Genomic DNA, 12260 nt, shown 5'->3' with positions numbered 1-12260 from the left:
CAAGAAGTTACTTCTCGTTTCCGGGCAGGATTCACGATGGGGGAACTACAGAGCTCGGCTATTCCAAACTCGGTCATCCCTTCCAATGTTAGATTTCTTTCTTATGAAAATATGAAAAAGAGTGTTACTTGTTCTCCCGCAGCTATGCAACATCCTTGGGTGAAAGGAGCTTTAGCCGTCACTGGCAAGCTCCGTAAGGAAATAATGAGCCTCAAGCAGCAAGTCGACAAGATCGAGGAAGAGAATCGTATCCTGAGGGGCATCATCGCCAAGAACATCACATCACCACCCCCGAAGAAGGAGACATAATCACACGGGTATGGGCACTCCCCTTGGCAACTGCCAAGCTTGGGGGAGTGCCCTGGTATCGTATCACCATCACTTTATCTTTACCGTTTTTCTTAGTTCGATCCTTTTGGTAATATCTTGATCTAGTAGAATAAAGTTTTAGTATGATCTAGTTGTGAGTTCTGCTTTATGATCCCTCTATATAATCGAGTCCGTGAGCTATATAATAAAGATTAGTGTTGAGTTAAGGGCTTTATTATTTTGATATGATCTTGAGGGAATTAAATAAAATAAAAGAGAAGAAATAAAAAGAAATAAAGAGATCTTATGGATCTTATGGAGAGTAATGAGCTCACATATAAAGAGTATGATGAATAAAAGTTGTTGAGAGTTGACAAACATAGTTTTGGCCATCGTTGCAATTAATAGGAAGTAATAAAGAAAGAGAGGTTCACATATAAATATACGTTTGTTCCTGAGGACATGGGAGAAGTCTTGCTATTAGTAGTCATGTGAATCTGTTATTCGTTCGGTATTTTGATGAGATGTATGTTGTTATCCCTCTAGTGGTGTCATGTGAACGTCGACTACATGACACTTCACCATTGTTTGGTACTAGAGGGAGGCATTGTGAAGTAATAGGTAGATGATGGGTTGCTAGACGGACAGAAGTTTAAACCCTAGTTTATGCGTTGCTTCGTAAGGGGCCGATTTGGATCCATATGTTTCATGCTATGGTTAGGTTTACCTTAATACTTTGGTTGTAGTTGCGGATGCTTGCAATGGGGGTTAATCATAAGTGGGATGTTTGCCAATTAAGGACAGTACCCAAGCACCGGTCCACCCACATATCAAATTATCAAAGTACCGAACGCGAATCATATGAACGTGATGAAAACTAGCTTGACGATAATTCTCATGTGTCCTCGGGAGCGCTTTCCTTCATATAAGAGTTTGTCCAGGCTTGTCCTTTGCTACAAAAAGGATTGGGCCATCTTGCTGCACTTTATTTACTTTTATTACTTGCTACTCGTTACCAATTACCTTATCACAAAACTATCTGTTACCGATAATTTCAGTGCTTGCAGAGAATACCTTAGTGAAAACCGCTTATCATTTCCTTCTGCTCCTCGTTGGGTTCGACATTCTTACTTATCAAAAGGACTATGATAGATCCCCTATACTTGTGGGTCATCAATTTTCCTCTCTTTTACTTTCTTATCAGGACAACTTATTATTTCCTTCCTTATTGATTCCCGAAACTGCTCCTTGATACCCAGGAAACTCGAAGATATTTTTAAATTACGAAGTTTGGATTGAAGGGAGCGATGTGGGACTATTTAAAATCTATATGAACCTCCAATTGTAGCACAATGGGAGCTAGCTTAGTTGGTCGAATCATGATTTGTTGGGCACGAGATTGCAAGTTCGATTCTGCGCACTACTTTTTGTTGCACTATTGGGCTGGGTAGGCCGAAAAAATTGGTGGGCTGTTCACCTTCGAGTGGGCTTGAAAGAACAGAACGTGGATTTAAAAGATCGAGAGACTTCATCGAGTCTGACTAGGACGAAAAATCGGATGTATGGACGAAAATTTAGGAGAAAGAAGCGATCACCCTTTTATTATTAGGTAAAGATAAAGATAACGATGAGCGGAATTTGACCAAATCAAGAAATAAACCCATTAGGTGACACCACTCTGCAATCCAAATAATTTACCACAATGATAATTATTGGTAGTGGCATTGCTATATATGGGCAAGTGAAATAGTCAAAACATGTGAACACAATTGTAGAATCTGATGAAATGCAAAACACACACGCAACACTCACGCACGCGCACCACAACTCATACCCAACTATGCATGCCTCTAACAAGATCTACAGCCTCCACGCGCAATATATTTTGAGGAACTCTCGAAGCAATCTAGCTTGAGAGTGGCGGGTACGTCGTCCTCCATGTAGTCGTAGACGTGTGGGGTACATGCAAGGGAAAATATGCCGGGTGAGACACCCAAGCAAATTCCATGGATCAACCTCAGGCGGGCTGCCTCTACTATGCACTCTTCATACCTCTCTTCTTGTATTTTGGCTATGAGATTGGCCCCAATAGGGGTCAAAGATGCCTTTAGACGTGGTGCCTCAACTAAAACCGACTCTTTTACTTTTTATCTTAGCACCACATTCCCCAATGTTTAACACGAGTATGAGTGTGTGCTAAGAAACCTTAGCACCCAATGTCGACCAACATTGCTCATGCCATGCTAAGATAAAAAGTATTACCATCGTTCTTGTTGAAGCACTGAGTCTAGAGGAATCTTCTGCGCTATAAGGGCCATGTCGTAGATAAAAACAAGAGCAGCGGGATGTTTCAGTGGGGAAAATGCATGGTGAGGAAAAAAAGGATAGCTAGTGGGTCCCTAAAGTATGTGCTATGAAAAGAGTATATTGAACATTTTTTTTCTTATACTCAATTTACTTTCCTATTTTGTAGAACCGACACATTGATTTTGCTTTAAGCCTCAAAGCCCATGATCAATTTGATGCATTGGAAAAAGAGATTGAAATCCCCGATATCTGCATCTATACAAGGCCACCAACAGTAATCAAGGTAAAATTAATGATATTTTCTCGTACTAGCAACATGTTTAATAGTTGCATGCATGCAGTCATAATAACAATCAGCTACTTCCTCTACTCGGTTTTCTTGCATGCAAGTGGGGTATTAATGATCACAGTAAACGAAAAGAAAAGCTAACTTTCAGAGCAGACATTAAATTTTATATTGATACCTGTAATTTGAGTTTATGGCCTTGTATATAAAAATAAAGGGAATAATTATTAAGAAGAAGAAACCTGTGGGGAGTGAAGGAATTAATGCCCAGTGAAGCATGCAAAACGGAGCGAGTACGGCCCTTAAATAATCTAATGGTTCTGCTGCATTTTGATTATATTATGGATAATATGATCGGACTTGTCATACAAAAATCATAACACAAAGTATCGTATATATGATTCTTAATGTGAGTCTGGTATATATGTGTTCTAAACCTTGGCCTCCGCCTCTTTGCTGCCGCCGGGATGCATCGCCTGAATGTTGTCGTGCCGTGATGTTGAATTTTTTGGTGAACATGTCAAGTAGTACATTGTCGTTGCAACGCACGAGCATATGTGCTAGTTTAAAACTATGCATGTTGCTCGTCAGGCAGGCCGAACAGATTATAGCTGGAATCCATCAAAACTGGTTGGTGGCAATGAATATAGTGCATCACGCCATGGAGCGTCCATCAAGGTCCGAGGCAACACTCACAGGCCTGCTGTATGCAATGAATATATAGTGCTGGGTCCTAAAAAGGAAAAACGAGCCTGATGTATGCTACCTGCTGAAATGAATGGTTGCCAACATTTTCCAGTCACTCCTTGTGATGAAGGGTATCGTTGGCCAGCTGCTCAACACAAATGAGACCATAACTCCGCTTAGTCAACAATGCAGGACCAATGCACCTAATGCATGTTGTTATATTTGCCATAATACTACTTTAATCATGGAGCTGCCATCCTCAACCTCACACGTAAGCAGAGCAGATAATGGAGTTTGAAAAGGACCAAAATGGATTTGTGTTGACAGTAGGAGGGTGTGGAAGAGCGGAGTTGCACGTTCTCGACAACCATGAGCTTCATGTTGTGAAGCCAACCTGCTCCAGCGAGGCAATGAAGTGTGTTCTTCAATGCTACTAACCTGGAAGCCCTAAGATCGAGAGGGAGAGAGAAACAAAATGGAAGACAGAAGTAGAGAAGAAGGATCACATTGCAATACTACAAGAACTAGAGAAGGGATTAGTATGGATGGAGATGTGAGATGGAGATGGATTTAAAGGAACGGATACTAAAAAGGAGTAAAAGGCAAAACCTGGAGAAAAACTCTAAAATGGCCGACTAGCCGATTCCCAAATAAAACCGCATGAAAAGAACCCATGCAAACAAGCTTTAAAGGAAAACCGTCCCCTCCCAACGTTACTTAGCTGACCAAGATCAGGAACTCTCTGAGCAGCGCTTGCTACAGACCAAAGACGATACCAGATAAATGAATTGCTAAGGTATTGTAGAAGGTCTTATTTAGAAACAAAGGAATGGATGTGAGTTGTAGCGTGCAAGAAAGCAGCAACAAGGATGATATCTTACTTCAAATAAAGGCCATGAAGAGTTACTAGCGGCTTCATTTTCCAGTTTCTTCCTCTGATCAAATGGTGCCAGATCATGTTCTAATTAAACAACATAGTATCCTGAAAGCCCTCTCATAAACTATGTAGTCCATGTAGCATTCTGTAATCAAATGCCACTAAATTAGATTCAATATTTGAAATTGTAATTTGGAAACTCCTCACAATGTGTAGTAGAAGAAATTCTGATTGGAAAATGATCGTGTACGGACCTAATATTTTGAGAAAATATAGAAGGAAATGCAATTAAAATGAATGTCATAATCCGCTTGGTGTACCATTTTCCTAGTTTCTCATGATAAGGGAAAGGTTATCTTCAATAGTTACAAGAAGTCCATCATTGCATGATTGGCAACAAGCACAAAGAATTCCAATTGATTGACCGGTCATGCATGTAAGGGTTTTCGTCTATTAGTGATTAATGCAGATGGACAGAACAGGCATTGATACCTAAACTATATGACTTTTAAATAATATGTGCATGTTTCACGGCTAAATATAATAGACTTTTTGTTTCTTTTATCACATAAGTAACTGTGATAATTCTCAGAGAGAAAATAAAAGTCATGTTCTAACATCAAAGGAACAAAACAATTTTTATTTATATTCATGCAAAATTTTACGGGGCTCGCGGCCGACGAAGATGTCGGACACGCGAAACAGTTTGTCCTAGTTGTGAGTATATCGCGCTGCCTACCTTGTGGTCCGTGTTAAACCGTGTGCAACACAAAGTTTTTAGAGTGGTGCTTGTAAAAGTGAATCAATTTTTTATGTAGCACCAGTACTTACCTGTATAGCATAGACGCCTACTTAGTCACCTCAAAAAAGCATTGATGTTTAAGAGAAAATTATTTATTTATTCGAACAACTCTCTAAACATCTTACATTGTCTATGCTTATCGTGTGATTGGATGGATGTATATCCATCCTCCTATTGCCCCCAGACCCCACGCTAAGTCACTGACACTTCCTTATTACTTGTAGGAGTATCCAGAGAGCTTTACGAAAATATCTCCATACGGTTAGACTCTGGAGGCTTCTGCAACCCAGATTGTTCTTCCAAGGAAATGTTGGTCTATGCATGTTTTTTTATGTTCATGTTCAATTTAATATTTATTAAAAGTAGAAAAAATATGCTTTGTAGACCAGGTTTAATGAAATCCCAATGCACATAAAAATTCGCATAAGATAGTTCATGAGTAAAAAAGAGATTCATACTCATGTTAATGCTCCTTTTTTTTCTTTTTTGCAGGGGTTATGTTAAACTTGCGCAAAAAGAAAACTTGGTTTCTTTTTGACAAGTCAATGCTCAACATATAGTTCTTCGTCAGTCCATGTAGAGAAATGAAATGGCCAGGCAGCTTCGTAAAATGTCTCGTCGCTTATACTATCTCCATTTCTAAATATATAAGCCCATTTAGATATTTCAATACAGACTACATACGGATGTATATACACATATCTTAGAATGTACATTCACTCATTTTGCTTCGTATGCAGTCTATGTTGAAATCTCTAAAATGTTTTATATTTAGGAACGGTGGGAGTAGTAGTCACAATAATAGCATTTCTCTTTGAACACGATCATATTTACACATAGAGAGAGAGGGGGATGCATTGCACATGTCCATGCATGCTGAAATAACGACCATATTTAGTACATCACCACACACAAATCAGGCACAAACAGGCGTACAGCGAACTAAACAACCGAGACCCCGATTGGTTTTCTACTTTATTATAGTTCTATTCTATACTAAGAGGGACACACGGACGAACAGAACAAAAGTAGCTAACGGCACGGATGAACTATCTAACGTCACGGAACAGAAATACTACTACTGACGAACGTGGAGGCACGGCACGGATGATCGGACGTCTCGGCGCTGGCCGGCAGGGCGGCCGGGGCGAGCAGGCGGGCTAGCAGACCCTCTTGCAGAAGCACTTGCGCTCGAAGTGCTGCGTGTGGCACTCGCCGCCGGGGAAGCTCTCGGTGTGGCAGACGCCGGCGCAGTTGCTGCTGCTGAGGCAGGCGCCCTTGAAGTTGTGACTCTGCGACAGGCAGTCCCGCGCCTCCGCCAGCTTGGTCGTCGTCGTCCCCATCTCTGCATGCACATCGACGAGACCACGGTAAGCATCATCCAGGAAACAGATCACGGCTCGCTGGGAAGAGTGAGGATGCATGGGAGGCGGCATTTACCTGTGGCCACGAGGAGCACGAGAAGCAGGAGGGCGGATGCGGCGCTGCGACGAGAGAGCGCCATCGAGCTGCTGATCTTCTTCACTCGAGACGACGTATTGGACTGAGGAGCTACCCTGCTGCTGCTACGTAGCAAAGCGAATGGACACCAGTGAGTGAGAAGCAAAGAGTGGGCTGGGCTGGTGGGGTTTATATAGGCAGACGGCAGATTAGTGTTAGTGTGGGTGCCGATAATCCTAACATCTGTTAAAATAGGTCTAGCGTATCATGTACACGTACCCTGTACATATGTAATTGTATGTTGATTGTTATATATATAAAAAGACGTGGAGAGACTTTGCCCCATGGAAAACCCTAAACCCTATTTTCTAACTTGGTATTAGAGCCTACCCTAGCCGCCGCCGCCTCTCCTCCGCCGCCGCCCCCGCCGCCGCCACAGTTTCCTCGCGGCCGCCGCGATGCCACCACGCCGGCACCCACGATGACCCCCTCCTCTGCGCTCACGCTCACCACCCCCTCTGCGCTCGTCCCGATCGCCCCCGTCATCGCCCCACCCGCCGCGACGGCTCCCACCCCGGTCCTTCCGCCCATCACGGTCTCGCTTGACCGCAGCAACTTCATGCTCTGGAGGGCTCTTGCCCTCCCCAACTTCGCCGGAGTTCGTCTCCACGGCTTCCTCGACGGCTCGGCCACTGCGCCGCCGCCGACCGTGACGACAGGCACCGGCGAGGCCGCCCGCACCGTGTCCAACCCCGACTACGAGCAATGGTGGACGCTGGATCAGAAGGTTCTCGGGCATCTCCTCGGCTCGATGAGTATGGAGATCTCCGCGCAGCTCATTGGCTGCAGGTCGGCCGCCGCCGCCTGGGCGGCCGTGCACACCATGTTCGCCGCCGAGAATAGTGCCGGCGTGCGCAACCTCCGGCGCCAGATTCAGGCGCTACGCAAGGGAGATCGTCCCGCCGGCGAGTATATGCAGAAGGTTAAGGCCCTCGCTGGCTCGATGGCCGCCGCCGGCTCTCCTCTTCGCGATGATGAGATCATCGACTACATGCTGACAGGGCTCGGTTCGGCGTTCAACCCCATCGCCGCCTCCATGAACTTCGCGGGCGTGCCCATCACGTTCCCCGCGTTCTACTCCAGTGTTCTCCACTACGAGGCCCTTCAACAGCAGCAGTCTGAGCATGAGGATTGGCAGTCCTCCGCCAACGCCTCGTCCCGGCCGGTCTACACCAACACTTCCGGCCGAGCCTCCGATTCTGGCCGCCCGAGCAGCGGCCGCCCCTCCGCCGGTTCCCTCCCGCTCGGCTCGGGCGGCTATGGCAACGGCCAGGGCAACGCCTCTGGTCGTCACAACAACAACAACGGCGGCAATGGCCAGAGTGGAGGAGGAAACGGAGGTGGCAACGGGGGTGGTCGCAACCGCCGCTGGCGTCCCCGGTGCCAGCTATGCAAGAATTGGGGTCATGAGGCCGGCGACTGTTGCAGCCGCTATGACCATGACCACCGCGCCGGCAACTCCGCGTCCACATCCTCCTCCCATGAGCCGCCGCACTAGATTCTGGACACCGGTGCGACGGACCACCTGACGAATGATCTGGATCATATGCACTTCCACGGGCGCTACGGCGGGAAGGATCAAGTGCAAGTGGCAAATGGTGCAGGTTTGTCTATTTCGCATATTGGTCATTCCACTATACCCGGTTCATCTCTTCGTTTACACAATATTCTTCGTCTATCACACGTTCATCAAAATCTTCTCTCCATTTATCGTCTCGTCCTTGATAATGATGTCTTTGTGGAATTTCACCGTTTCTTTTTCCTTGTCAAGGACACGGTCACGAAGAAAATCCTTCTTCACGGTAGATGTCATGGTGGACTCTACCCCATCCTGTTTGGTCGCGCGTCGTCATCCTCCACCCGCCAAGCGTCCCTCAGCGTCAAGACCACCCCGTCCCAGTGGCATCAGCGTCTCGGTCATCCCTCGAATAATATTGTTCAAAACATTGTTAGGAATAATGATTTAGTGTGTTCTTCTGAAGGTCGGTCTTCCGTGTGTGATGCTTGTCAGCGTGCTAAAAGTCGACAATTGCCTTATCATTTATCACATCATGTTTCCACTATGCCTCTTGAGTTAATTCATTCTGATGTTTGGGGCCAGCTATTGCTTCTTCCGGAGGTTATAAATATTATGTGAGCTTTGTTGACGATTACTCTCGCTTCTCTTGGATTTATCTCCTTAAGCATAAGTCTGACGTTGAGCAAGTAGTTTATGCCTTTCAGGCTCATGTTGAGCGTCTTCTCCACACTAAAATCATAGCTGTGCAGTTCGACTGGAATGGTGAGTATCACCGGTTGCATCGTTATTTCCAGCGCACTGGCATCTCTCATCGTGTGTCTTGCCCGCACACGTCTCAGCAGAACGGCATTGCTGAACGCAAACACCGTCATCTTGTTGAAACAGGCCTTGCTTTGTTGGCTCATTCTTCTCTCCCATTGCGTTTTTGGGATGAGGCTTTTCTTACGGCATGATATCTCATTAATCGCATGCCTACACCTGTTCTTTAACAAGATATGCCCATATATGGACTCCTTAAGGTGCACCCTGATTATAAGTTTCTTCGCACTTTTGGGTGCGCCTGCTAGCCTAGTTTGCGTAAATATAATGCACACAAACTTGCTTTCCGATCCACCATGTGTGTTTTCTTGGGCTATAGTCCGATGCATAAGGGATACAAGTGTCTTGATCGTTCCACGGGACGTATCTACATCTTCCGTGATGTTGTTTTCGACGAGTCTGTCTTTCCCTATGCCACTCCCGGGGTCACTGTTGATGTCTCTTCTTTGGCTGATGTTCTCTCTTTTCCTCCCACTGAACCGGCCACGGGTGACCATATGCGCAAATACGACTTGTCCTATTTGTCTACTGACACGCCTGTTCCAGGCCCTGTTGCTTCTGTGCAGGCTTCTTCGGCTCCGCCCTCTCTGGCGCCCAACATGCATGGCGCATGCACGCCCTCTGCCCGCCGCCCTCACGTGGCCGTCGTGCAGCCCTCCTTGGCGATCGATGTGCATGGGACATGCACGTCTCCCCGATCGGCTCCCGCGTCGCCCGGCTCAGTCGTCGCCTCGCCCGGCCTGGCTGGCCCATCGGCTACCGCCTCGCCCGGCTCGACCGGCCCGTCCACGGACCCGGCCGCTTCGCCCGGCTCCTCTGCGGCCTCCTTGCCGCGCGGTGACGTGGTGTCCCCCGCCCCGGTGCTCGAGGATGATGCTCCGCCCTCGCCAGCGCAGCTCGCGTCGCCCTCTGTCGAGGGGAGTCCCGCTCCCTCGACCGCGACGCCCCCAGCTGCTCCTGCACACACCATGGTTACCCGCACCCGCGATCATACTCGTCGTGCTCTTGTTCCTACTGACGGGACAATCCGCTATGATCCCCGTCGCCGTGCGTTTCTTGCGGTGCCTGTCTCTCATCGTGATGCTCTCCGTGAGACTGCCTGGCGTACCGCGATGGTTGATGAGCTTACTGCTCTGCATCACAACAAGACTTGAGTTGTTGTGCCTCGGCCGCGCGGTGTTAATGTTGTTGGGATCAAATGGATCTTCAAGACCAAGCATTGTCCGGATGGCTCTGTGGATAAGTACAAAGCTCATCTGGTCGCCCGTGGTTTCACATAGCAGCTTGGCATTGACTATGGTGATACCTTCAGTCCGGTTGTCAAGCCGGCTACCGTTCGTTTGGTTCTTGCCTTGGATGTTTCTCGTGGTTGGAGTCTTCGGCAGATTGATGTCAGCAATGCTTTCCTTCATGGATATCTCTCTAAGGACGTCTATATGCAGCAGCCACCTGGTTTCGAGGATGCTCGTTTTCCCTCGCATGTGTGCAAGCTTCAGCGAGCGCTCTATGGGCTCAAGCAGTCCCCTCGTGTCTGGTACCTCGGCTCAGTGCTCGTCTTCTCGCTTTGGGATTTTCCTCCTCCAAAGCAGATACATCTCTGTTTTTCTTCCGCTATCGTGATGTTCAGATCTATATGCTTGTCTATGTGGATGACATTGTCATTGCCGGATCTTCTCCACGTGCGGTTGATGGTCTTGTTCATGCCCTTGCTGCTAGTTTTCCTATCAAGGACCTTGGGCCGTTGGAGTATTTTCTTGGTCTGGAAGCGTCGTACAATTCAGGGGGGATGACATTGACTCAACGGAAGTATGCCTTGGATCTTTTACACCGTGTGAGCATGGAGAACTGTAAGCCTACTTCCACACCGTTGTCTACTTCCGAGCAGCTTGCACGAGTGTCTGGACGGCCTCTTAGTGCCGATGATTCTTTCCGGTATCGCAGTGTTGTTGGTGAACTGCAGTATTTAACACTCACCCGTCCGGATATTTCATTTGCAGTGAACAAGGTGTGTCAGTTTCTCTCACAGCCCACTGATGCTCACTGGGAAGCTGTTAAGCGGATTTTACGCTATGTGAAAGGAACGTTGCACACAGGGCTGAAATTTCGCAAGGCTATCTCTACTAGCATTAGTATCTTCACTGATGCGGATTGGGAAGATTGTCCGGATGATCGTCGTTCAACTGGAGGTTTCGCCATATTCGTTGGACCGAACCTCATTTCTTGGAGTTCGAAGAAACAACCAACAGTGTCGAGGTCGAGCACAGAGGCCGAGTACAAAGCCTTGGCAAATGGAGCTGCTGAAGCCATCTGGGTAGAGTCACTACTCAAAGAGCTTGGAGTGTCTCAGCAGCGTGTTCCGGTTCTCTGGTGCGATAACTTAGGGGCCACATATCTGACTGCCAACCCAGTTTTCCATGCACGTACCAAGCACATCGAGATTGATTTTCACTTTGTGCGTGAGCGTGTTGCTTCTGGAGCTCTTGAGGTCAGATTCATTTCTTCTAACGATCAGCTGGCTGATGTGTTTACTAAACCAGCCACCAGACAGATGCTAGACCGTTTTAGTACCAATCTAAACCTTGTACAGAGTAGAAGTTCAGATTAAGGGGGAGTGTTAAAATAGGTCTAGCGTCTCATGTACACGTACCCTATACGTATGTAATTGTATGCTGATTGTTATATATATAGAAAGACGTGAAGAGGCTTTGCCCCATAGAAAACCCTAAACCCTATTTTCTAACTATATCCACAGAAAACATCAATCCGTAAACTCTGTAGAACCTCGCGTGGTGCCCATTCGACGTTGCTACCCGCACCCAGGTCCATTAATTCATTCCAATTCCATGTCGAAACTGATGGGGTAGGGACACAGGGCAAGGTCCGGTAAATTCAGTGAGCAGAGCAATGACCCGGTTGCTACCTCCCCCGCGCGATCAGCACTGCACAGAAGCAGGCAGTGGACACTCATTCATTCGTTGCCGAAACTGTTGGAGTGGGGACTAGGTGAAGTGGTCATTTCACGGGCTGGATTTCCTTACCGATGAATGGCCCGCCAAGGTCACATGCAGCTCGTCAGGCAACCCGAGGACCTCTACTCTACAGGGGTAAAGATTGCAGCTGGATTCCATCAAAACTGGTGGGTGGCCAGCTCCAA

General features: G+C 47.0%; 1 protein-coding gene across 1 annotated transcript; it reads right to left on the bottom strand.

The window, feature by feature from the left end:
- Nucleotides 1–6121: 6121 nt before the first annotated feature.
- LOC123188134 (defensin-like protein CAL1) lies at nucleotides 6122–6906 on the bottom strand. The gene is made up of 2 exons (XM_044600181.1): nucleotides 6709–6906; nucleotides 6122–6613 (listed from the first exon to the last, which is right to left on the bottom strand). Exons 1-2 carry the CDS (start codon nucleotides 6770–6772, stop codon nucleotides 6429–6431), a joined length of 249 nt encoding a protein of 82 aa, XP_044456116.1. The 5' UTR covers nucleotides 6773–6906; the 3' UTR covers nucleotides 6122–6428.
- Nucleotides 6907–12260: the final 5354 nt, after the last annotated feature.

The sequence above is a fragment of the Triticum aestivum genome, chromosome 1A (assembly GCF_018294505.1).
Source record: "Triticum aestivum cultivar Chinese Spring chromosome 1A, IWGSC CS RefSeq v2.1, whole genome shotgun sequence".
NCBI lineage: Eukaryota > Viridiplantae > Streptophyta > Magnoliopsida > Poales > Poaceae > Triticum > Triticum aestivum.
Note: the sequence above shows the minus strand (reverse complement) of the source record. Positions and strands in the feature narration are given on the sequence as shown.